This window comes from Mobula hypostoma, chromosome 9, assembly GCF_963921235.1.
Source record: "Mobula hypostoma chromosome 9, sMobHyp1.1, whole genome shotgun sequence".
In the NCBI taxonomy this organism is placed as follows: domain Eukaryota; kingdom Metazoa; phylum Chordata; class Chondrichthyes; order Myliobatiformes; family Myliobatidae; genus Mobula; species Mobula hypostoma.
In genome coordinates this window covers 43,629,323-43,652,609 of record NC_086105.1, presented here as the reverse complement: position 1 = coordinate 43,652,609, position 23,287 = coordinate 43,629,323, and the positions used below count along the sequence as shown (strand labels likewise).

The following is a 23,287-nucleotide window of genomic DNA, read 5'->3' as shown; positions in this document are numbered from 1 at the left end:
CTGTTAGTTCTCAAGCCATGAACAAGTCTTTATTTAATATTGTAAGCTCCTTTCACAGTGTTATGCTGAAATGTACAGTGAGTCATTCTCACTCTTGATTGAATACGGTGATCCATTTATAATTCATGATATGTTTTCAAATCACATATTTTGCTTTGGGGCCCTCTATCCACCTCCCGCAGAATTGGATATTTGTGGAGGCAGTCGATAGTGCATCCAAATTCCGAGCGGAAATTAACGCCGCACTTTGATTGAAGACCAGACTGCGAGAGTCATTTGAATACAATTCACAAGAGTTGCTGGCACTTATAAATGCAAAGCGACAGTCCGTGTTGAGGAATAAATCCGAATGCTGTGTATCCTCCTCCCCAAAACAGTTTGTTCTGTGATGTGGTAGTGCGAGTCAGTTCTCGGGATGATCTCCGTTGTATGTGTAGATTGAAGATTTGTGTGATTAGATCTGTCCCTTCCCTTTCTGCTTGCCTAATCACGAAGTCCTATCTCTTATTTTACTGAAGCCTCGTTTGCACTTTTCAAACCTTTGGTTGTCAAAGTAGCCACATTAACTTGTTAGAGTTGATTGTGTTTTTATCTTTTAAACCTTTTTTTTGGCCTTTGAACAATTTAGAAAACGCTAGTCCTTCTGTAATGAGAGAGTGAAGCTCCTTGACTTTACAAAGTAGATCAAGCCCGTTTCCAAAACCACCTAAAATACCCAAGCAACACTTGTTGAAATAAACTTTTGATATAGGCCCCCTTGTCCATTCACAATGGCCTGGAAAACCAGACAACTGCCCTCGTATTATTTTCATGAAACATCCGCCCGTAAGGAAACGATGCCCGGATTCCACAGCAGCCAGTGATAATTTTACAATGTATGGGCCGTCCTTTCCGCCTTTGAGGCAACAGTCGACCCGACTCCGCCTACAGCGTGTGTTAACCGATTCCAGTCCCAATCCCAGTGGCGCTCGTTGGTGTTCATTGACAAAAATACACGTCACGTTTTAACCTCCCTCACAACAATTTCTAGTTATTGTCCACCTTCAAACACAGAGGCAATGTGAATTTGGTGACACGCTGCCCAATATTGAGGCTATTTTCCATTATTTCACGATCCTTCTGGGATCCTCTTTGTTCCAAAAGCACTGCTTACATTTATTCCATGAAGCTCTTCTTAAATGATATCTGTACCCGAACTCAGTCACCGCCGCCAAACCGCGTCCTTCTTGGAAATGGCCACCTCTTATTACATAGTATCTTCTGCACCACCCCTTAACCCTCTGCAACTGTTTTCTTCAAATGCCCTCAAAGGGAAAAGGACCTTTGTCCCACTTCATTTTGCAAGGGCTCGTACACTGACTGTTTAGCTCTATGATTCCGTTCCCCGTCGTAGCTTATTATGTGCTTATTTCCCATCCACCACTCGAAAACAATCAGAATTAGAATCAAGTTGAATGCCACCGGCATATGTCGTGAAATTTGTTATTTTGCCACAGCAGTACATTGCAATAATTAATACATTTTTAAAACTATAAATGACAATAAGAAATATATACATATAAAAATAAGTACGTAATGCCAAAAGAGAACAAAAATAATGAGGTGGTGTTCATGGGTTAATTCTCCATTCAGAAATCTGATGGCAGAGGGGAAGAAGTTGTTCCTGCAATGTTGAGTATGTGTCTTCAGGCCCCTGTACCTCCTTCTTGATGGTAGAAATGAGAACCGCATCTTCCCACAGTTTTTCCAGCAGCGTTGAATTTCCTCATGACCCTATAAAATACAATGAGTTATTTTCAACACACAATCTATAGGAATAATTTTAACTAATTACACAGATAATATTTGATTTCAGTTTACATACTAAAATATCGAAGTCAGGGTGGCTATTGTTTCAGTCAAATATCTAGAAGTGATTTGAATGAGGTGTATTGGATCACCATGGGTTTATAAAGTGTAAATAGAAGAAAGTCGGTCTCATTAGTACATGTTTCAATAGCCAGCAGATACAGGTTTAAAATAGTAAAGAGAACAGATCCAGAATTGAAAGACCAACTGCATTCTGGAACACACTGTTAAGATGGTTGATAAACAATGTCAGGGATTTCAAGAAGGATTTGCAGAAATCTGTAGGAAAATCGTTTACAGGACCAAATGAAAAGAATAAGAGATTGTATCTGATAGGGTCACTCTCCAAAGAGCTGGTACATACCTGAATGAGTTAATAATCTCAGAATCAGAATCAGGTTCAAGATTGTGATTGTTATTCAATGTCCAGTGGGCCTTGTGTTTTTTCCAAGCTCAGCTTTCTAAACACTAACAGCTGACACTTCTAAAGATCAAAGTGTTGTTTTTGAATAATTTAAAATTCCAACCACATTCTTTGTGTAGCTGCTTGTTGTAAACAGGAGCCAATATTCGGTTCTTAATATAAACAGAAAGCAGTAATCAGCTTGAAGTTTAAACACACTTCTGAGAGACTGTCTATAGAGTCACAGACTTGCTGGCCCTTCAGCACATGCATTTCTTGCTGAAGAGGTGCAGAGTAAGATAATGGATTATTTAATTTGGCTTGTTTCAAACTAGACAATACAGTCTAAGTTATTTAGTTCAAGGAAGCTTGTAGACCAGATAGGTATTATCATTTAGCATATCAAAAGCAGATTTATTAATGAGCAGGAATGTTTATGTACACCAAGAGAAAATTTACAGCATTAATTATGGATACCTGGAATCTCTGTCACCAGAAGTTTTTAACATATTTGTGTTAAAAGGAATCCAAAAAATATTACACGTCACCCAAGTGGGAGATAAACTGCATAAATTTAGACAGTACTTTACGCTTTTTAGGAATGGTCCAGAAAGATCAAGAAGAATGACAGAAAGATGGGGTGAAATAGAATTAATTCCCAAGCCTTTGATTTCTGCAATGGATGACTAGTTCATCTACACTCATGTCTCTATGTTTCAGGAACTGTACTTATGTTTTGGAAATCCTTTGTGTTTTAGAAATGGTTTGTAATTTGCAAATATTTTATAAGATAGAGATCCTCAGCATTTTAAATGAGCTTTAAGAATGTTGTTTTAATTTAAATGGGTGTTGCTAAAGACAAATAAACTAGGTTTAAACTACTTTGTTAGCTGGAAGTATCTCCTCCTTGATAGGGGAGATATCCACTGCTCAACTAATGGGTATTCAGCCATGGAGGATAAATGGGGAAGTGATTTCGATTTGAAGAGAAGGTAGTCACAGTATAACCTCCCTTTAATAAGGGTATCCTTGGCTATTTATATCAGATAGAGCCTAAGCCTTCATTTGAGTTTTGAAATTTGCAGTCAGCTAACCCAATACCATTACAATATTACTGACATATGTCATAAAATTTGTTGTTTTGCAGCAGTAGTACAGTGCAATAGATAAACATACTATAATGTACAATAATAAATAAATAAATAAACAAATCAATTAAAAAAAATATATATATTTGCTAGCATCTTTGGTGACACACCAAACCTCCTCAAACTCCTAAGGGAATACAGCTATTTGCACCAATTTAACAGACCCAGGATATATCTTCATACATGTTAACACCCGGGAACTTGAAACTCTTCACCCTTTCCACTGCTGATCCCTTGATGAGGACTGGTATGTGTTTCTTCAATTTCTCCTTCCAGAAGTCCACAATCAATTCTTTGGTCTTACTGTTGTTGACAGCAAGGTCATTGTTGTAACACCATTGATCCAGTTGATCTATCTCACTCCTGAACACCTCCTCATCACCATATGAGATTCTGTTAACAACAGTTGTGTCCTTCATGCAGCAGTAGTGTGATCACTTGAGTTGCATAAGATGTTCTTCTCATGGTTTGTCTATTGGTGAGTTCTCAGGTCATTGTAGGGGCCAATTCAGAATCCACATATCCTGATGCAGTGTGGACAAGTAAGTGACTGGGTCTTTCGGTCATTTATTCTCTCTTTTGACTACCGCTGCTTGTTCTCTGCAGCACAGCGGAGGTTGCTGTCACGTAGCATAGCTCCCTCTTGAACAGATTTCCTCCGAGTGAGTTGAGATTTAGGGGGCAAAAGTTTAGGGGTAACATGAAGGAGAACTTCTTTACTCAGAGGGTGGTAGCTGTGTGGAACGAGCTTCCAGCAGAAGTGGCAGGGGCAGTTTCGATATTGTCATTTAAAGTAAATTTGGATAGCTATATGGACAGAAAAGGAATGGATGGTTATGGGCTGAGTGCAGGTCAGTGGGACTAGGTGAGAGTAAGCATTCGGCATGGACTAGAAAGGCCGAGATGGCCTGTTTCTGTGCGGTAATTGTTATATGGTTATATGGAGTGCATCTATTGCAACCAATAGAGTTCCTCCAAGTGCATCTATTGAGTGCAATGCCTTTCCAGGTTTTAGATGTAATGCTGAATTTCTTCAGCCTGACTTCCATGTTATCTTTGAAGCATTTCCTTTACCCACCAAGATCTGGCTGACCTTCCTACATCTGGGAGTAAAGGATCCGTTTAGGGAGACATGAGTTAGACATCTGAAAGACATAACCTATCCTTTGGAGTTGGTGTTGCTTTATCATGATGGAAATGCCGTTCATGTTGGCCTCCTCCAGTACGCTAGTGCATCTGTCCTTCCAGCTGTTCCTCAAAATCTTTTGTAAGGTTTTTTTTGGTGGTATTGCTTTACGTCTTTCAGGTGTCTACTGTAGGTGTTCCATGATTCAGCTCCATACAGCAACATAGGAAGGATACCTGCTTTATAGAATAAAAACTTTGTTTGGACCTGTAGGGTGCAGTCTTCAAAGACTCTTTTCCTTAATCTTGCATAGGCTCCACTAACACTATTCATGTGGTGGTTGATCTCTGAGTTAAATTCTGTTTTTGAGGAGAGAATGATACCAAGGTAGGAAAAGTGGTCTAAATTTTCAAGGGTGATAGCATGAACTTTTATGGAGGGCTGGATAAATGGCTGATTTGGCAATGGTTGATATAGGACCTGTGTTTTTTATATTCATCACAAGACCCAGAGCTCTATATGCCTTGGCAAAGGCATTCAGGATACAGTAGATGTCTTCTTCAAAGTGTGTGGTGATAGCTTTGTCATCTGCATACTAAAGCTCCATAGTGGAGGTGGTGCTGATCTTGTTCTTGGCACGAACATGGTTGAGGTTGAAAAGTCTGTTGTTCATTCTATACTTGATTGGGATTCCCTGTGGCAGGTCTTGGCCAATGAAGATGGTAAATAAGGTGGGCACAATGTTTGCCCCCTGACTAGACAGTGTAGGGTTCTGATTCAGCATCACTATTGCTGAGTACTGTGGCTGACGTGTCATCATGCAGTAGCGTCTGTATCATAAGTACTTGTCAGGACAGTCACGTCTTGATAGCATACACCAAAGAGCTTGGCAGTCTACTGTATCAAATGCTTTTGTCAAATCTATGAAAGCCAAGTACAAGGGTTGCCTTTGTTCATTGCATTCTTTCTGTAATTGGCATGCTGTGAAGCTCATGTCTGTGTACCTCTAGTTGAGTGGAAACCACACTGAGATTCAGGGAGTACTTCTTCAGATAATGGAAGGAGGTTGTTGGTGAGGATACATGCAAGTATTTTACCTGTCTTTGGCAGGAGGGAAATGTCGCTGTAATTGTCACAATCTGCTTGGTCTCCCTTTCTGAATATGATCACTACTAGAGCATCCTTGAACTCCGAGGGCAACTGCTCCTTTTCCTAGTCCTTCAGGAGCAAGGCATGTATGTGGTGCAGGACTGCTGGTCCACCTTCCTTAAGGATCTCTACTGGGATCCTGTCAGGACTAGTAGCTTTGTTGCTTTTCAGGGTCCTGATGCATCACGGATCTCTTTCATACTGGGAGAGGTTGACAAGGTTCACAGGTGTCTGGCAGATTTGGTTAGTAACTGTTGGTTCAGCAGCAATGTTGCAGTTAAGAAATTCTTGAAAGAGCTCTCTCCATTGATCGATGATATCCTTCTGATACTTTAACAAGTTCGTCCCATCATTTGAGTGGAAGGGGTTTAATCCAAAGTGACTTGGATTGCAGACTACTTTGTTGGCACTGCGGAAGCCTGTTGTGTCACCAGAGTTTGCCAGTCCCTGGATTTCTAGGGCTTCCTCAGTCAACCAAGAATTCTTTAGCACCCTCACTCTGCACTGGATATTTGTCTTGGCTCTTTTGTCCTTGCTGCCAATGTCATTCTATCGGGCACAAAAGGCCTTTCTTTACATGAAGCTAAGTTGTTCTATCTCCATGTTGTTATCATCAAACCTATCCTAATGTTTTCAGGACTTGTACACAAGAATATTTTTAAGGAATAAGGGATGGTGGATTGAAGCAGTCCCCAGAGTTCTTCAATATCCTCCAGATATTCCTGTTGGAGGTTTTCCCCAAATGAGGCCTGAAGGCATGGTTTGGTGGAAGTGTCAAGCAGGGTTTCAATTTCTAGTCCTGGCCTAGTCTGCTTTTTATGATCTCTTCTCTTTTTCATGAGTCTGATGGACATAGTGGAATGAGTCAGGCAAAGATCTGTCCAGCAGTCATCTGTGCCAATCATGGCCCTTGTGATGTTCGTATTACAGCCGTCCCTAGCTCAGCCAATGGCATGATCAATGAGATGTCACTGTTTAGATTGGTGGTGCTGCCAAGGTGCCTTGGATTTTCTTCGCTGGTGGAAGAGATGATAGGATTATGATGATAGGATTATGCTCAGCACATATGGTGAGAAACAGTACTCCATTTGAGTTGATGCTGCCGATGCCTTCTTTTCCTATTTCAAAGGTTGAAGTCTCAACTGATTCTGGCATTGAAGTCCCCTAAGAGAATTATCTTGTCTTCCTTGGTGGATGCTCAACTGTGTCACATCTAGGTAAACAGAGAAGTCCTATATTCATACTCATGTGGGTCCAGAGATGATGCATAGGAACTCACGATGGTTGCCATCTGGTTGTTGGCAAGCACCAAGCAGATTGTCATGAAACATCCACTATGAGAAGTTCAGAGAGTTGACTGACGAGCTGGTTCTTAATTGCAAACTGAACACCATGGATCCTGGGTTCGTCAGCTGTATTCCGTTTTCAGAGGAAAGTGTAACCACCCTTCTCATCCATTGGTTGCCCTTCATTTGCCAGAGCAGTTTCAGAAGGAGCAGCTAGGTCAGTCGGGCATCTCCTCAGTTTTCCTCTTTGGTCAATCATTGGTTGCACTGTTTATCAGAGTGCACACATTCCAGGCTCCAGATGTCATGTCTCTTTGTTTCTGACCACATATGGTGATCCAGTCAGGAGGTTTCAAGGCAGGTTTTCTTTTGGGCACCTTTTCTAGCCTCTACCCCAAGTGGGGTGAGCAGAGTGGATCTAAATAGGGCTGCTGAGTTATGGGTGCAGCTGCTGAGGTGCTCTTTCTGCCTCAGTCTGAGATCCCTCACGTGGATTCCATTGCCGTCATAACTATGATATGATTCTATATTTCTCTATCAATGCTCAAGCCCACTGTCTACCCACCAAATCCAACCTCTTCTCAGCACATAATCCAAAAGTAAGCTTTTATGGATGCTGAGAATGTGAAATAAAAACAAGGAACTTTAAAATGGAAAGTTCAGAAGTATAGGCAGCATACATGGAGAAGAAAAAACAGTTAATGTTTGAGCTCAATCATCTTTAGTCTGAGGTAAATAGTCAACAACTAAAAATGTTAGCCTTTCTTCCCTTCGCTTGGATTCTGTCTGGATATTGTCAGATTTTTTGGCTATTTCTGGCATATTATGTTTTTATTTCTTTTCTAATAGGGGACTGACAACATGTTACAAGCATCAGTTGAACTTTAAGATGACTGAATTAATTTTGGCAAATTAAATCTTGTGTGTGGCAGTCTTCATGGACTGTATAAAATTGTATCCAATGATTTGCATCTAATGGATCAAATAAAATAGTGTAAGATGATATGTGAAGACAGTGGAGGTGAGTCATATGGTTTAATGAATCACTTATCATCCCCATGAAAATGACAAATGTAGAGATTAGTGCAGAATTTTGCAAGACTGTCATGATACCTTTTTATAGAACAACACCGACCTGCATCTTGTCTAGTGCAGCTAGTGTTCTAAAAAAGTACTCTACAGTGTTTCAGAAGAGCACTATCAAACCAAGTTTGACATGGAGCCACGTAAAAGATATGAAGACAGCTGGTTGAGTTTTAATGAGTAATTGAAAAGAGGAAAGAGATCTGGGGAGTTTTAAGGCAAGCGGACTCGAGAGCTTGAGAGGGTAGCAACTGGACTGTCAGGCAATGAAAATAAGGATGTGCAAATGACCAGAATTTGAGGCACGTTTCAGAGTTGTAGCAGCAGACTAATGACGGTAAATGCTGTTGTTACTAGAGAAGGTGCTGACTCTAAAGGAAAGCATTAACAACTGAGCAGTATTGCAACTTTGATCACGTGTGACTTTAGAGAACACTAACCACAAACAGAATAAGCTAAGGAAAACTGGAGGAGATTCAAGAAAGTGTGTAAGTTTACCTGGTTCACCTGATGCATGGGGTTACCACTTGTATGCATGAGGAGGTATGGGAAACCGACTGTCCGTAGTTTAGGACTAGCTTCTTTCTCTCTGACATCGTATTTCTGAATGGTCCATGAACTCACAGCCACTACTTCATTATTTTTTGCACTATTTGTTTGTAGCAATTTTATACCTTGTCCTGTACTGCGTCCCAAATCAAATTTCACATCAGGTAACTAAGTGATAATAAACTGGAATCTAATATGCTTCGTAAGTTGCAGAGGATGTAATGAAACACAGCTACATTTTATGTTCCCATGTTATTGCACTCTGCCAAAACCTAGGAATATAAAACATTTGGAAGGAGTATATGTTTGGTTCTTTGGGGAGTTATACAGTCCTTCCGCTGAATTTTCCTTCCTTCTCAAATTATCAAATCGAAACTTAATATTAGGAAGTAATCTCATCCTAAGATGTTTAAGGTGGGTAGTATCATTGCACAATGGACAATAAGAAAGTAGTTAAAACTTGTCACTTCAAATATTGTAGCATTATGCATGCAGAAGGAGGCTGTCTAACACATCCTGTCTGTACCAGCAATTTAGCATAGCTATAAAGTTAAACTTATCCACTGCTCTAGTCCTGTAGCCCTGTCAACATTAAGGTTTTCTTTTCCATCTCTTTGAATTTCCCACTAGATTCTGATTCCATCACCTTGTCCTATAGCTTATGCTGAATAACATCTCACTGTGCCCAGAAAATACCCTTTTCTTCTGTCCTTCACGTTAACTCTACGAGCTATCGTTACCTACCTTTCTCCTCGATCAGAACTCCTCAGCCTTTTCAACTCATTAACTAGTTGTTAGATTCCAAAGAGTGATCACAACTTCTGATTTAAGAACAATTATCATGGCTGATTAACTTCTAGTACAAAATAACTTTGCTCGAAATAACCAATTATAAAGGAATGTATGTTACTGCACTTTCATCTGCTTAATTTGGTTTGTATTAAAGTTTTAGGTGGCAGAGTAAGCATTAAAACATTATCCTCTTAAATGGTCTTAAATCTACAAAATAGTTAAACTGTTAGCTGTTAAATGAATGAGATGTGCATTTCGTTCAAATCCCCCCAATTACTGAAATTGTCCTCTGCTGTTAATATTGAAGAGCAGTATCACAGGTCAGTTGTAACTTGAGAAAGGCCTTACTCATTAGAAACCTATTGTTCACAGAAGTTAAACTGTATCCAGAATGATAACCATTTTCTGATCTCACTGCAAAGGTGCAAGCAAATTGCAGTTATGTTAACCCACAGTTTGCTAGATTACAGGTTGTGTTTACAGCAAGCCAACCAAAACCAAGGCACTGTTTGAGAAGAGAACAGGAGGTAACCAGGTTAATGGAATTGCATGTCCCCAAAGGACAGTCTGTCAATCAAGAGCAATCCACAATAATTGCACATTTGTTAAATTTATGCATAACATACAGGTTCACAATGTGAAGGTGATGATCTGGAGTACAGAAAGAACACTTACCTAACAAAATGACTGCAATTACATAAGGCATAGAAATGTGTGTCCCATTAATGTAGAACTGTGTTTTAAATTAAATATTCTATTTGTAATCTCTAAAGATAATGTGTACCATCAATTTATGTGTTTCAAAATTAATTTTGTCACTTAATTTTGGCTCAAATCCAAAGTTATGTTTTCAATAATTAATATCATAGATCTCCTGTTAAATCTTTTTATTAAAAATGGATGCAGCAAATTTTCACTTTGCCGGTAGTCAACTCATAATTATATGAGATTGGAATCATTTTGAAATATGATGGATATAATGAATTGGGAAACTGCAGACTCTTGGGGAACTCAAGTGTCTCTGAGAAGAATTAATTACAATAGCATACAATGGATATATTTCTCATATACATTTTTTAAAAGAGTGATTTTAATTTTTCTCTTTATTTAACCTAGCCAACAATAACAGATGCATGAAGCTCCTTTTAATATACAGATCAGCAGCATAACTATGTTAACCATTCATATTTAACTAACTAGTCATGCTTTCAAAGATCAGAGTATGGAATGATTGACAGCCTACTTTGGAATAAAGGATGTTGTCACTGTATCAAATATACTGACAGATGCTGATATTTAGGTGATGGGCTCTTTGACATAATCTATAACCAATTGACCTTACAGTTCTCCACACTAATATTGAAATGTATTACATTTAATATTTGGTGATGATGGGTATAATATATACAATCTTTCCTTATCAAAATCCATGTAAAATCAGCAAACACGAGGAAATCTGCAGATGCTAGAATTTCAAGCAACACACATAAAAGTTGCTGGTGAATGCAGCAGGCCAGGCAGCATCTGCAGGAAGAGGTACAGTTGATGTTTCGGGCTGAGACCCTTCATCGGGATGAGTTGTACCTCTAGCAATAGGGAAATATATCTTGCCCAAGAAAAATGTTAGCACAGACTCTGGTTAGCCCGAAACAACAAAGAACTACACTGACACAGGATCGCTCTTTAAAAAATGATAGCTATTAATTATGACTGGAGATCATTGTGAAAGAAATTATTTTTGATCAGTGCAGATTTGGTCATGCTGCAGGAGTCCAGAGAAATTTTGAATAATGGTGATTTATCACATAATCTGGTTCTAAAAGAAAGCCCTTCAGCTGTGGTCATTCCCTTGATATTAATGATTAAAACAAAGCCAAGATCCTATAGGCTTCCAACTTTTCCACTGAAGCAAAATAAAAGTGAGTGGGTTGGTCCTGAGGGTTAATCTTAAGGTGAAGAATATCAGTGATGTACAATTGAGCTAACAATTGATGAATGGAAAGCATCATGCAAAGCTGCTGGTGTAAATCTGTCTACACTTTAATGCTTAAGCATATTCCAAGCAAGGAGGTTGATGGAGAAATTAGAATTCATTGAGGGATTTGAAATAGCTGCATTGGTCCAGATTTTGCAGAGAGTAACAAGTGACTGGTGACAGCCATCCCTAACAGTCACACTTGCCCACAGACTTCCTCTGAGTTATTGCATGAGAATCTAAAGTGATTACAGACATAGTTAGGTGCAGCATGCTTCATAGGTGATCTGGGACATACAGGAACAGGGAAAGCATCTGTGTAACCCCATAATCATTCGTGCTGAGGAAGCCTTACTGAACAGAATGATAAAAATCGGGAAATGTGTGTTTGAATATTCATTCTCATGCCAAATTATGTAACATAAGTAAGTTGAAGTGGAAGAATCATTATGAGATTAAGAAAAATACAGATAATAGAGGTACAAAAAGCAAATTAAACATTATTTTAAATCTTAAGGTAATCAAAATGGCATGTTGTATTTCAAATAATTGATTTTTAGTGTCAGTGTGGTCATTTGGCATTAATTAAGATATAACACTGTAAAATTGTATTTAAGGAGGAGCAAACAAATTTCAGCTCTTTCAGGAATACATAGAGAGTGTTCAGTAGGTAAATGATTTACCTTTCTGGCCTGCCTGTCACAATGACGGGGCACTGGGAGCAAGGGTGGACCCAAATGCAAGACACATCTTGTGAGGTTACTAGGTTCAGTTTATTGTTAGATACCAGGAGAGCAAGACAGAAGCAGGAATAGCGAACAGGATAAGAACTCAGGACTACGACTAGGCTGGGACCAAGGGTCTGGGCTTGGACTCGGAATCGGCTCCCAGAACTAGAGGAGACATGAAGAGGCTAGGGTATGGACTCCGAGCCCGAGACTGGGCAAGGACCCAGTACCTGGGTCTTGCTTCGGGCTCGGACCCCAGAACCAGGCATGGACATGACATGGGCTAGGGAGAGGAGAAACATGGAAAACAGAGCCTTGGTCTCGGGAGAGCAGGTACATGGAACCTTGGACTCACACACAGAACAGAGAGCCGGGACCCCTCCTTGGGTACAGAACATAGGGCTGGGACTCGCACACAGAATAGAGAGCCGGGACCCCTCCTTGGGTACAGACATAGGGCTGGGACTCATGACCCTCCGCGGGCAACAGCAAGACGGCCTGACTTACCCCACGGAGGCGAGGACAAGACACGACAAGACATGACCCCCCCCCCCGGGGCAATGGCAAGACGGCCTGACTTACCCCACAGAGGCAAGGACAAGACAAGACAAGACACGACTCCCCGCGGGGCAACAACAAGACGGCCTGACTTACCCCACGAAGGTGAGGACAAGACAAGACAAGACAAGACTCCCCGTGGGGCAACAGCAAGACGGCCTGACTTACCCCACGAAGGTGAGGACAAGACAAGAGAAGACATGACTCCCCATGGGGCAACGGCAAGATGGCCTGACTTACCCCACGGAGGCGAGGACAGGACGAGACAAGACCAACACGAATGAACGCCAGACAGTACCTATCTAGCTCCGGTGATGGAACTAGACCGAAGTGCAGGTGGGAGCTGCAGATGAGGGCTAGAGGCGAGAGGGGCAGAGAAGGGATTCAGACAAGGGGGTTGGACAGGAATCACTGACTGCCAGGGCCAGGACTAGACTCAGAACTGGAAGCCGCCAGGACCAGGACTTGACTTGGTACTTGAACGCCGCCAGGACCAGGACTTGACTTGGTACTTGAATGCCGCCAGGGCCAGGATGTGGACATGGTACTTGGATGCCACCGGAGCCAGGACGTGGATGTGGTACTTGGATGCCGTCAGAGCCAGGACGAGGACGTGGTACTTGAATGCCGCCGGAGCCAGGACGAGGACGTGGTACTTGGATGCTGCCAGGGCCAGGACGAGGACGTGGTACTTGAATGCCGCCGGAGCCAGGACGAGGACGTGGTACTTGGATGCCGCCAGGGCCAGGATGTGGACGTGGTACTTGGTGCTGCCGGAGCCAGGACGTGGTACTTGGATGCCACCGGAGCCAGGATGAGGACGTGGTACTTGGATGCCACCGGAGCCAGGACGTGGATGTGGTACTTGGATGCCACCGGAGCCAGGATGTGGTGCTTGGAACCTTGGGTAGTGCCGAGCTCTCGACTCGGCCCGGGAACGGTAGACAGTGGCTCTTGATTCTCTCTGGCAGGTGAACTGACGGACCCACCTTGATGAGGAAACTTTGCAGGCTCGCTTCGGCGAGGTAACTGGACAGGGTTGCTCCGGTGAGGAAAGGCGAATTACCGGCACTCGCTTCGGGCGGAGACCAGGCTTGCTCTGGCCAGATGCCATTGGCATGCCGTGACTTTGCAGACACTCCCACCCCGAACGGCTGAAAGCTGGAGACTATAAACTACCGGTACAGCCGAGTGTTAATTGCCTCTAATCACCAAAGTCGAGGGACACGGGAAAACGGGGAATCAACAGTCCGGATTGTGACATAAACAAGCTAAATTTAAAGGGACCCCGATCCGGACCATGACTCTGCCTGTTTAAAACTGCCAAGTTCCTTACTACGGGACTGTTCCAATGAAACTTCTGTAAAAGCAGAAGCTTCCCATTTACATGTTTAACTGCGTACCTGCAGTGACTGGATTGGATCTCTCTCTAATGATAATAACTTCATCATTAGCTATATCACCCAGACTATTGTGTTTCTGAATGGAATGAGTTCATTTTGATTCCATTTTTCTTTGCTCTCATAATTTCTGTGGCTGTGGGTTTCAGAAAATGCACTTGATGACAGTTCTCCCTTTTAATTTGTTTCTGTAAAAAATAAATGCTCAAAGAGAAATATTATATTATTTATTCTGAGGTGGTGCAGAACTAATGATCAGATGTGCATATACATTAAGACTGTGGCTCACACCAGCACTGCAGTTGTGATGTAAATGCAGTCTAAAATTGAGGTCAAAGGCTCAATCTGACAAAACACAAAGCAGAGAGATTTTTTTTGTCTCCTTCCTCCTTTATTTCAGAGCACTTAAGACCTTCACTCCCAATTGACTCCCAAGTTTAGATTTGGTTTAAAGTTGTATTGACTTATTGAGAGAAGTATAAATTGGCCATTAATCACTCAAACCTGCTGAGTCCAAACTATAGTCAAACTGCTGTAGGAAAGCAGCTGATAGACATCAACTGACTCCACTAAAGGTAATAAGGAGAAATAAAATTGGAGTTCTTTTTATACCATTTTATGGATTTCCTAGTTAGCATGGAAAATATATCAGCCACTTGGTTATGGTTCATAGGAAAGGGCTTTAAATCCCTTCAGACCCTTCTGTCAGCATAAGGTAATAGAATAAAACCAGCAATTTATCTTTTTGTTATTGAGATTATTTCTCTGTAAAGTGACAGCCACATTATTGAGAACACCACCCAATGGATTTCTGTGCATTTGTGCTCTGCCACATCTGCTTCTGATTTTGCCATGCAAAGCGAAGAAGGATTAAAACCCATCAGAGAATCTGTAGCATTTCAAAAATGATCAGTCTCTGTCACCATATTTTTTCTGGCAAATTTCAACAAAGGTTCTTTTTTTTCTCTTTTACCCTCTAAAACATGAATTACAGCATGCTAAAATCAAGGGAACTATTACAAAGCCTCATCCTGGGACTTATCACAGCTTGTGATCCTCAAAGCTGCAGGATTGACCTAACAAATGGAGCAACAAATATTTGAAAACAGCAAATAGAATCAATATTAAATTCTTTCTGGGATATGTGGGCATCTGTCATAATCTTTAAGAAGGGTTCTTTTTTATTGTGGGGTTCACCCTATCTCCATTCAAAAGCCAGAAGAACCAGTTGGTTAGGATTAGTACATGGCAAATTTTCGGATCAGAAGGAAAACCTCAAGTAAATGCAGGAACAATGCTATTGCTTCGATAGATTAAGAACAGCAAGAAAGCTCCAAGATCATTAATTAGGATCCGTTCATGCTTTATCCTTTGGGATCTTTACTCTCAGTATCAAAGGGAGGTATGAAGCACCCTAGCTGCCAAGTTTTGTTATTCTGCTTTGAATACCATGGCCCTGACTCCAGAGAAGTAAAGAATACAGAGGTGGCCACAAGTTTAGTGGCCGCAGACTCCTGCATTTGTGACCCAGCACCTTCCCTCCCAATCACCAGGCCCGACTCCATTCGTTGTCTCAGTGGTCAGGGAGTGCAGGAGCTCATGTATCTTTCTGTCACTGAGGTTGAGACGATTTGAAATTTTAGCTGCCTTCTTTTAACTCACTTATGTCCCTCATCAAAACATTAAGACAGAACTTTCTCTTGTTGTGTGCTCATTTTTCTATGTATCCTTTCTGAACTTATCCTGTCCTTGCACCTCAACTCTTGGTATCTTGGCTTGCTTTTCACTAACCATCTAATCAGCTGAATATTCTCCACTGCTCTAGTGTTTCTGACAATATAAATAGATCCTCTTCTTCCTCACTGCCTCTCCATCTTGGCAAGAAAGATCACATCACTTTCCTCTCCACAGCCCTCAATGAGTTGTCATTTTAATTTGTGGTGTTCTTTTCATGCACCTATTTTGGAATCTTCCTATTAACTTTGTAACTTGATAGTATAACATCACTAAAATTTCTCTGCTATACTTGGAAGCACCATCTCTTGTAATGATGATAATTAAAGAATGTTTGTCATCTTTCATAACCTGTTATTAGCTTTAGACATGATCACTCTCTTTTTCTCTACCCTACTGTCTGTCAGAGTGCCTTTGCTTGGTCCTATACTAGTCTATCCAAGCATATCCACAGACTCTCTATTGATGGTCATCTCCCTACCTTTTAATCTTACCTCTGGAGTTCCCAAGAATCTCCCTTCAGATGCTTCCCTCTCCCACACCTATATGATCTTAGAATTGTAGAAGTTCAATTCCAAGGAAAACAACCTCTTTATTTGTGTGGTGGTTGGGAGGGCTGGTGTGGGTTAAACATTCCCACAGGATTTCCAATCCCTCTGGTTTTCCAGTGGCAGGTTGGATTCTTTTTTAGTGGACTGTAGAAGGCTGAGTATAGGTTCTTTTTGAGATGACTATAGAGGTGGCATTTTCCATCTCAGAGAGTCCAAGTGACAATAATTGGGTGACAGCTTGGAGTATGATAAAAAAATTCATAAAGAACAGAGAGGAAGGCAAAAGAGGTGGGTGTGTGGCATTGCTAATTAGGGATAGTGTCACGGCTGTAGCAAAGGAGGAAGTCATGGAGGGAAGGTCTACTGACTCGGTGTGGGTGGAAGTCAGAAACAGGAAAAGGGCAATAACTCTACTGGGTGTTTTTTATAGACCCTCCAATAGTAACAGGGATATCAAGGAGCAGATGGGGAGGCAGATTCTGGAATGGTGTAATAATAATAGGGTTGTTGTGATGGGAGATTTTTAACTTTCCTAATATTGTTGGCATCTCCTTAGCGCAAAGGGTTTAGATCTTTTAGACAAAGGAGTTTGTTAGGTGTGTTCAGGAAGGTTTCCTGATGCAATATGTAGATAAGCCAACTACAGGAGAAGCTGTGCTTGATTTGGTATTGGGAAATGAACTTGGTCAAATGTCAGATCTCTTGGTGGGAGAGCATTTTGGAGGTAGTGACCACAACTCTATCTCCTTCACCATAGTGCTTGAGAGGGACAGGAGCAGTCAATTTGGGAAAACATTTAATTGGGGTGGGGAAAGTTTGATGCTTTTAGGCAGGAACTTGGGAGCGTAAATTGGGAGCAGATGCTCTCAGGGAAATACATGGTTGAAATGTGGCAAATGTTCAGGGAACACTTGCATGGAGTTCTGCATAGGTATGTTCCATTGAGGCAGGGAAAGGATGGTAGAGTTAAAGAACCATGGTGTACAAAGTCTGTCAAAAATGTAGTTAAGAAGAAAAGAAAAGCTTACAGAAGGTCAAGAAACCAGGTACTGTTAGAGCTCTAGAAAATTACAAAATTGCTAGGAAGGAGCTTAAGAATGGAATTAGGAGAGCTAGTAGGTGCCATGAGAAGGCCTTGGTGAGCAGGATTAAGGAAAACCCCAAGGCATTCTACAAGTATGTAAAGAGCAAGAAGATGAGCCATGTGAGAATAGGACCAATCAGGTGCGATAGTGGAAACGTGTGCATGGGGTCAGAGGAGGTAGCGGAGGTACTTAATGAATACTTTGTTTCAGTATTCATCAGGGAAAAAGACCTTGGCAATTGTGGGGATGACTTACAGTGGACTGAAATGCTTGAGCATATAGACATTAAGAAAGAAGATGTGCTGGAGCTTTTGAAAAGCATTAAGTTAGGTAAATCACCGGGACCAAATGAGATATACCCCAGCTACTGTGGAAAGCGAGGGAGGAAATTGCTGAGCCTCTTGTGATGATCTTTGCATCATCAATAGGGACGGGAGAAGTACTGGAGGATTGGAGGGTTGCAACTGTTGTTCCCTTGTTCAAGAAAGGGAGTAAAGATAACCCAGGAAATTATAGACCAGTGAGTCTGACTTCAGTGGTGGGCAAATTGTTGGAGAAGATCCTGAGAAGAAGGATTTATGAGCATTTGGAGAGACATAATCTGATTAGGGATAGTCAGCATGGCTTTGTCAAGGGTAGGTCGTGCCTTACAAGCCTAATTGAATTATTTGAGGATGTAACAAAACATATTGATGAAGGTAGAGCAGTGGATGTAGTGTATATGGATTTCAGAAAGGCATTTGGTAAGGTTCCCCATGCAAGGCTCCTTCAGAAAGTAAGAGGCATAGGATCCAAAGAGACCTTGCTTTGTGGATCCAGAATTGGCTTGCCAACAGAAGGCCAAGGGTGGTTATAGATGGTTCATATTCTGCATGGCGGTTGGTGATCAGTGGTGTTCTGCAGGGATCTGTTCTGGGACCCCTCCTCTTTGTGATTTTTATAAATGACCTGGATGAAGAAGTTTGAAGTCAGTAAGTTTGCCAATGACAGAGAGGTTGGGGGTGTTGGGGAGGGTTGTCAGAGGTTACAGCAGGACTTTGAGAGGATGCAGAACTGGGCTGAGAAGTGGCAGATGGACTTCAACCCAAAATAAGTGTGAAGTGGTTCATTTTGGTAGGTCCAATTTGAAGACAGAATATAATATAAATGGTAAGATTCTTGGCAGTGCAGAGGATCTGAGAGTTCTTGGGGTCCGTGTCTATAGGACACTCAAAGCTGCTGTGCAGGTTGACAGTGTTGCTAAGAAGGCGTATGGTCTGTTGGCATTCATCATTGGTGGGATTGAGTTCAAGAGCAATGAGGTAATGTTACAGCTATATAAGACCTTGGTTAGACCCCACTTGGAGTACTATGTTCATTTCTGGTCACCTCACTACAGGAAAGATATGGAAACTATAGAGAGAGTGCAGAGGGGATTTACGAAGATGTTGCCTGGATTGGAGGGCATACCTTATAAGAATAGGTTGAGTGAACTTGGCCTTTTCTCCTTGGAGCGACGGAGGGAGAGAGGTGACCTGATAGAGGTGTATAAGACGATGTGGGGCATTGATCATTTGTATATCCAGAAGCTTTTCCCCCGGGCTGAAATGGCTAACACGAGGGCACATAGTTTTAAGGTGCTTGGAAATCGGTACCGAGGGGATGTCAGGGGTAAGTTTTTCACACAGAGAGTGGTGGGTGCGCGCAATGCACGGCCGGCGGCGGTGGTAGAAGCGGATACAATAGGGTCTTTTAACAGCCTCTTAGATATGTACCTGGAGCTTAGAAAAATAGAGGGCTACGCGCTAGGGAAATTCTAGGCAGTTTCTAGAGCAGATTGCATGGTCGGCACAACATTGTGGGCCGAAGAGCCGGTAATGTGCTGTAGATTTCTATGTTCTATGAAGAGGGATGATATGGTTGAACAGGATAAGAGCATGAGATGCTTTCTTTGGGTATTGACTCAGGGCAACAAACAAAAACTCTCCCAATGGCTGGGTGTGGGGGTGGGGGGGATCTGAAGTAAAAACAAAGGGTAAAAACAGACTAGAAGAGATTACTCTGCCCTTCGACCCTGCTTCACCATTTAGTTAGATCGGAAACAGGCAGACGGTGTTTAGCCAAAACTAGCCAAACACTGAATTTTCACAAGTATCTCAAAATCTTGATCTTTCTTACTTCCTCCATCGGCGATCGCTGAATTACTTCCACATTTCCCCGTGATTTCAAGTTCCCGGCGCCCCCGGTTTTTTTTTCCTTGCCTTAAGCCTCTCAGTTATTTGCTGTTGTGGAGCGGGGACCGTTGAGGGAAGAGAGTGAGGTGGGGGTGGGGGTAGAAAACTTTGGGGACGAGAGCCTCTGAGGGGAGCTTCACCTCTTGCAGCGTATCTCCTCTGTGAGGCGTCAGGGAGGGGAGCAGCGGATCCTTGCCCGGGGCGGGAGTGTGGGGGGGGGTGGGGGGGAACAGCCCGTCTCCAGATCTCCACGAGCGCCCGAACACCCCAAGTGGTTGTGCTGACAAAAGCCTTTTAAATGGGGAACCGGTAGAGCGGGGAAACAAAACGAAGGGGTGGGAGAAAATAAGCGTTGAGATGGAGATTATTATGCACGTGTGAAGGTGTTCTGCATTCGGGAGAGCTGAGTGCCGGTTACTGGCTCAGACCTGGGATAGGGGTCAGATCCGTCCTAGGTACTTTCCCCGAGCTGTAGGATCTTACGTTAGTCAGGTGCTGGGACATTGAATCAAAGCCAGCAGCGAAAGAAAGCGGCGAACTGTTTGTTGGTTTAGCTGACGGGTCGTTTTGTGCTCGTTTATTGATCTGGTTTCCTGGTCGTACATCAACAGGGCGCCGTGCGGAGCCACCTCTCCTTCGTCTTTGCAAAGGATTCTGACGCCGGAAAGCTGGGGGCAGCGCTCAGTTCTCAGTGAGGCAGAGGCTCTCCGTTTTCCCTCCTGGCGTCCCGGGAGTGTGAGAGTCGGCAGCGATGTGGCAGATGCCGGGCACAGACGTGATCAAAAAATCCACGGGAGCCTCCAGCCGATGTCCCGTCCAGTCAGGCTGCAGTCGCCTCCCCTCCTGCTAACCCTTACATCGCCGGGGCAGCCGAGCCTTGATGCGCCTGGTCCAAGTCTTCCAGCCCGTTCCGAGGAAAGCAGCAGAGCAGGGAGCGGCAGCATGAAGCCGCGGGAGATCCAAGCTTCTTGCCGACGCTGGCTCCTCGCCGCCAAGTGTTGCTGGCTCCTGGCAGTGATGCAGAAAAGCCAAGCCCAGGAACATGCCCATTCCATCCGGCTGGAAGGCGACCTCATCCTCGGGGGTCTCTTCCCAGTCCACGCCCGGGGGTCGTCAGGGACCGCTTGCGGCGAGATCAAGAAAGAGAAGGGTATTCACAGGATGGAAGCCATGCTACACGCCGTGGACCAACTCAACCGCGACCCTGACATCCTGACCAACATCACCCTGGGCGTCCGCATCCTGGACACCTGCTCCAGGGACACTTACGCCTTGGAGCAGTCGCTGACTTTCGTCCAAGCCCTAATCGAGAAGGACGCCACCGACGTGAGATGTGCCAGTGGTGAGCCCCCCATCATCGCCAAACCCGATAAAATCGTGGGAGTTATAGGTGCCTCTGGAAGTTCCGTCTCCATCATGGTCGCCAACATCCTGAGACTTTTTAAGGTAAGTGCATTATCAAATAATAAATCGGCGTTTCTCATGGGGTCATTGGCTCCGTTCCGTAAAAGCCGATGATCGCCAATTTATTGTATTCTCGCCTTAGCTAAAATGTTTTGTTTAATGTTTGGAAGTTCAGTGCGCCATGGGGGGATGGGGGTCACAGTGAAAGGGATTGAATTCGGCCGAGGGAGCAGGACAAATTTCTCGGGGGAGCGCGAAGAGCTTCTTGGGGACCCTTCGGACGGTTGTTCCTATTGGTTTTAAACGTGCTACGTTTTGTCAAGAATCCGATGGGGGAGATTCATAGGTGGCTTTGACTGAATCCATGGGGCATTCTGGAAGGCGTGGGAAAGGGGAAATGAGAGAGGGTGTGAAGGAACGTGTGGAGAAAATAACTTAACACGCACCAACTATCCCAGAACATCTGTCATAGAATGAGATTATGTATAAACTTCCAGCACGACAATATGGCCATGTAGGAGGTTGTCGAAGAACACCAGCACCCTTGCTTTAAGCGGAGATTGGCCGGGATGTGGGGGGCGATATCTCTGATAGATTTGACTATTGTTCTTGCAGATAAAGGTAGATATTCTGTATTTTAATAAATAAGTTGTTATTCATGCCATGCAATGAAAGGGACGGCGACGGCCAGGCAAGCAGTTTGAAGGCTGTGTACTATTGTTCACAAGAAATGTAAAGTTGGAAGCCCCGTGGTTAGGCTCTTGGGATTCTAACGCTGCGGCCCCATTCACCTCCACTCCTGAATCACCCGGGATCGGAGTGTGAACTCCCCTGCACCCAATCTCCAAATGCTAACAAAATTCTGTTCTCAAAAGTTATGGCAGAGGTTGAGATCCAGAGGTATTAAAGCAAAGTTTGCTTGCGCAGTTTCCCAAAGCCCAATGATTTTACTGTGGGCAACGTTAAGTACAAACTAGAAAAACTGTGTAGTGTAAGGGCACCGAAATAGAATGTTTCGCTGCGCTTCCTTGCTCTAGTTCCCTTCCATGTGTAGTTTCTCTGTTACCCACTGCAGTGCCAGCGGGACAAGTCGATAATTATTTGGGTCAACTAGTTCGAATAAAACGGAGTTTCCGTTGGCAAAATGGTGTGGACGGGGCAATGGTGAATGGAACGGCGGACAGCGGCTATGGTGGTTCAGTTGGTTGGATAATACATGAGCAAAACAGTGTAAAGACATTATGCTGTGACTGCAGATCTTGAAGGATTGATGTAACGATGTAATTAGACTCGGAGCATACGCGGAGCAGTTAATCACAAGAGTCGTACACTGAGCTTCTGAATGGGTTAACCATAGTTGATAGTTGATACTGTATTCGTGTCATTGGCACTGCATATTGTAAGGCGTGTGAAGCCTGACAGTTGAGGAATCCATTTGTATGCGGGAGCCAACACCACCTAACACGCCTTACAACATTTTCATCATTAACTGTGACAAAATGCAATCTGTTCAGGAATCTGATGCAAAGAATCTGGCTCTCTCAGACCCGTGCGAGAGAGAAAAACAACTCAAGCCACCGGGATGAACTTTAGTCTGACTTGGGACAGCCTGGTCCTATAAAGCTTTCCAAGCCGTTTGGATGCCAACGTGCCATTGCTACTATCTAGGATTTAATCTCAACAAATGCAATTTACACAATCTAAAAGCGAATGAGATTCCGCGGTTCGACAATGACAAAGGGGTATCTTTTAGGTCGCTATAGTGCACAACAAAGTAAACGACCCCTCTAAACATATTACGGGGTAGTATTTAACAAAGGGGAAGTCTTTGACCGGAGCTTGTGGGAATTGCAAGCTGAAATAACACCCACAACCATAAATGCCTTTAGGAAATATTTCCCGTTTGTCGAGTTGTCCATGGATAGAAAATGGTCATGCTTCAGAGAATGACTGGTAAGAAAAATCGTTTTTTATGTGGAATGTATTCATGCAGACTCTGATAGTCTAAGTAATAATATCACTAACGCAATGAGCATGGATGGAAAAGCAGAATGCTAACCGTCAGGTCAATGCTCCAGCTCCTGAACGTATTAAATTTGTAAGACAAGCGAGAGGACCTCCAGGAGGCACTCTTGCATCATCAGGGTTATACCTGGTGGAGAAACCTAGACCTGTTACAGTACTGATCTTGGCTGAAGTCTTGCGGGAAAATAGTAAGCAGAGAGCCATTGCTTTTCCACAGGTAGAAGGGAAAA

General features: G+C 43.0%; 1 protein-coding gene across 6 annotated transcripts in view; it reads left to right on the top strand.

Annotated features, from left to right (window-relative positions):
* LOC134351680 (metabotropic glutamate receptor 8-like) overlaps positions 1 to 23,287 on the top strand; it is a 440,260-nt gene that overhangs the window by 2,475 nt on the left and 414,498 nt on the right. For 2 of the 6 annotated variants that reach the window (XM_063058165.1, XM_063058168.1), the window contains exon 2: positions 20,240 to 21,074. The exons of 1 other annotated variant lie outside the window; for it this stretch is intronic. In XM_063058165.1, the coding sequence (XP_062914235.1) occupies positions 20,436 to 21,074 (639 nt within the window). In that variant the 5' untranslated portion in view covers positions 20,240 to 20,435. Of the gene's footprint in view, positions 1 to 19,043; positions 19,066 to 19,251; positions 19,269 to 20,239; positions 21,075 to 22,738; positions 22,986 to 23,287 lie in introns of those variants that run through there. 3 more of the 6 variants (XM_063058166.1, XM_063058167.1, XM_063058169.1) reach the window with 3 other exon arrangements.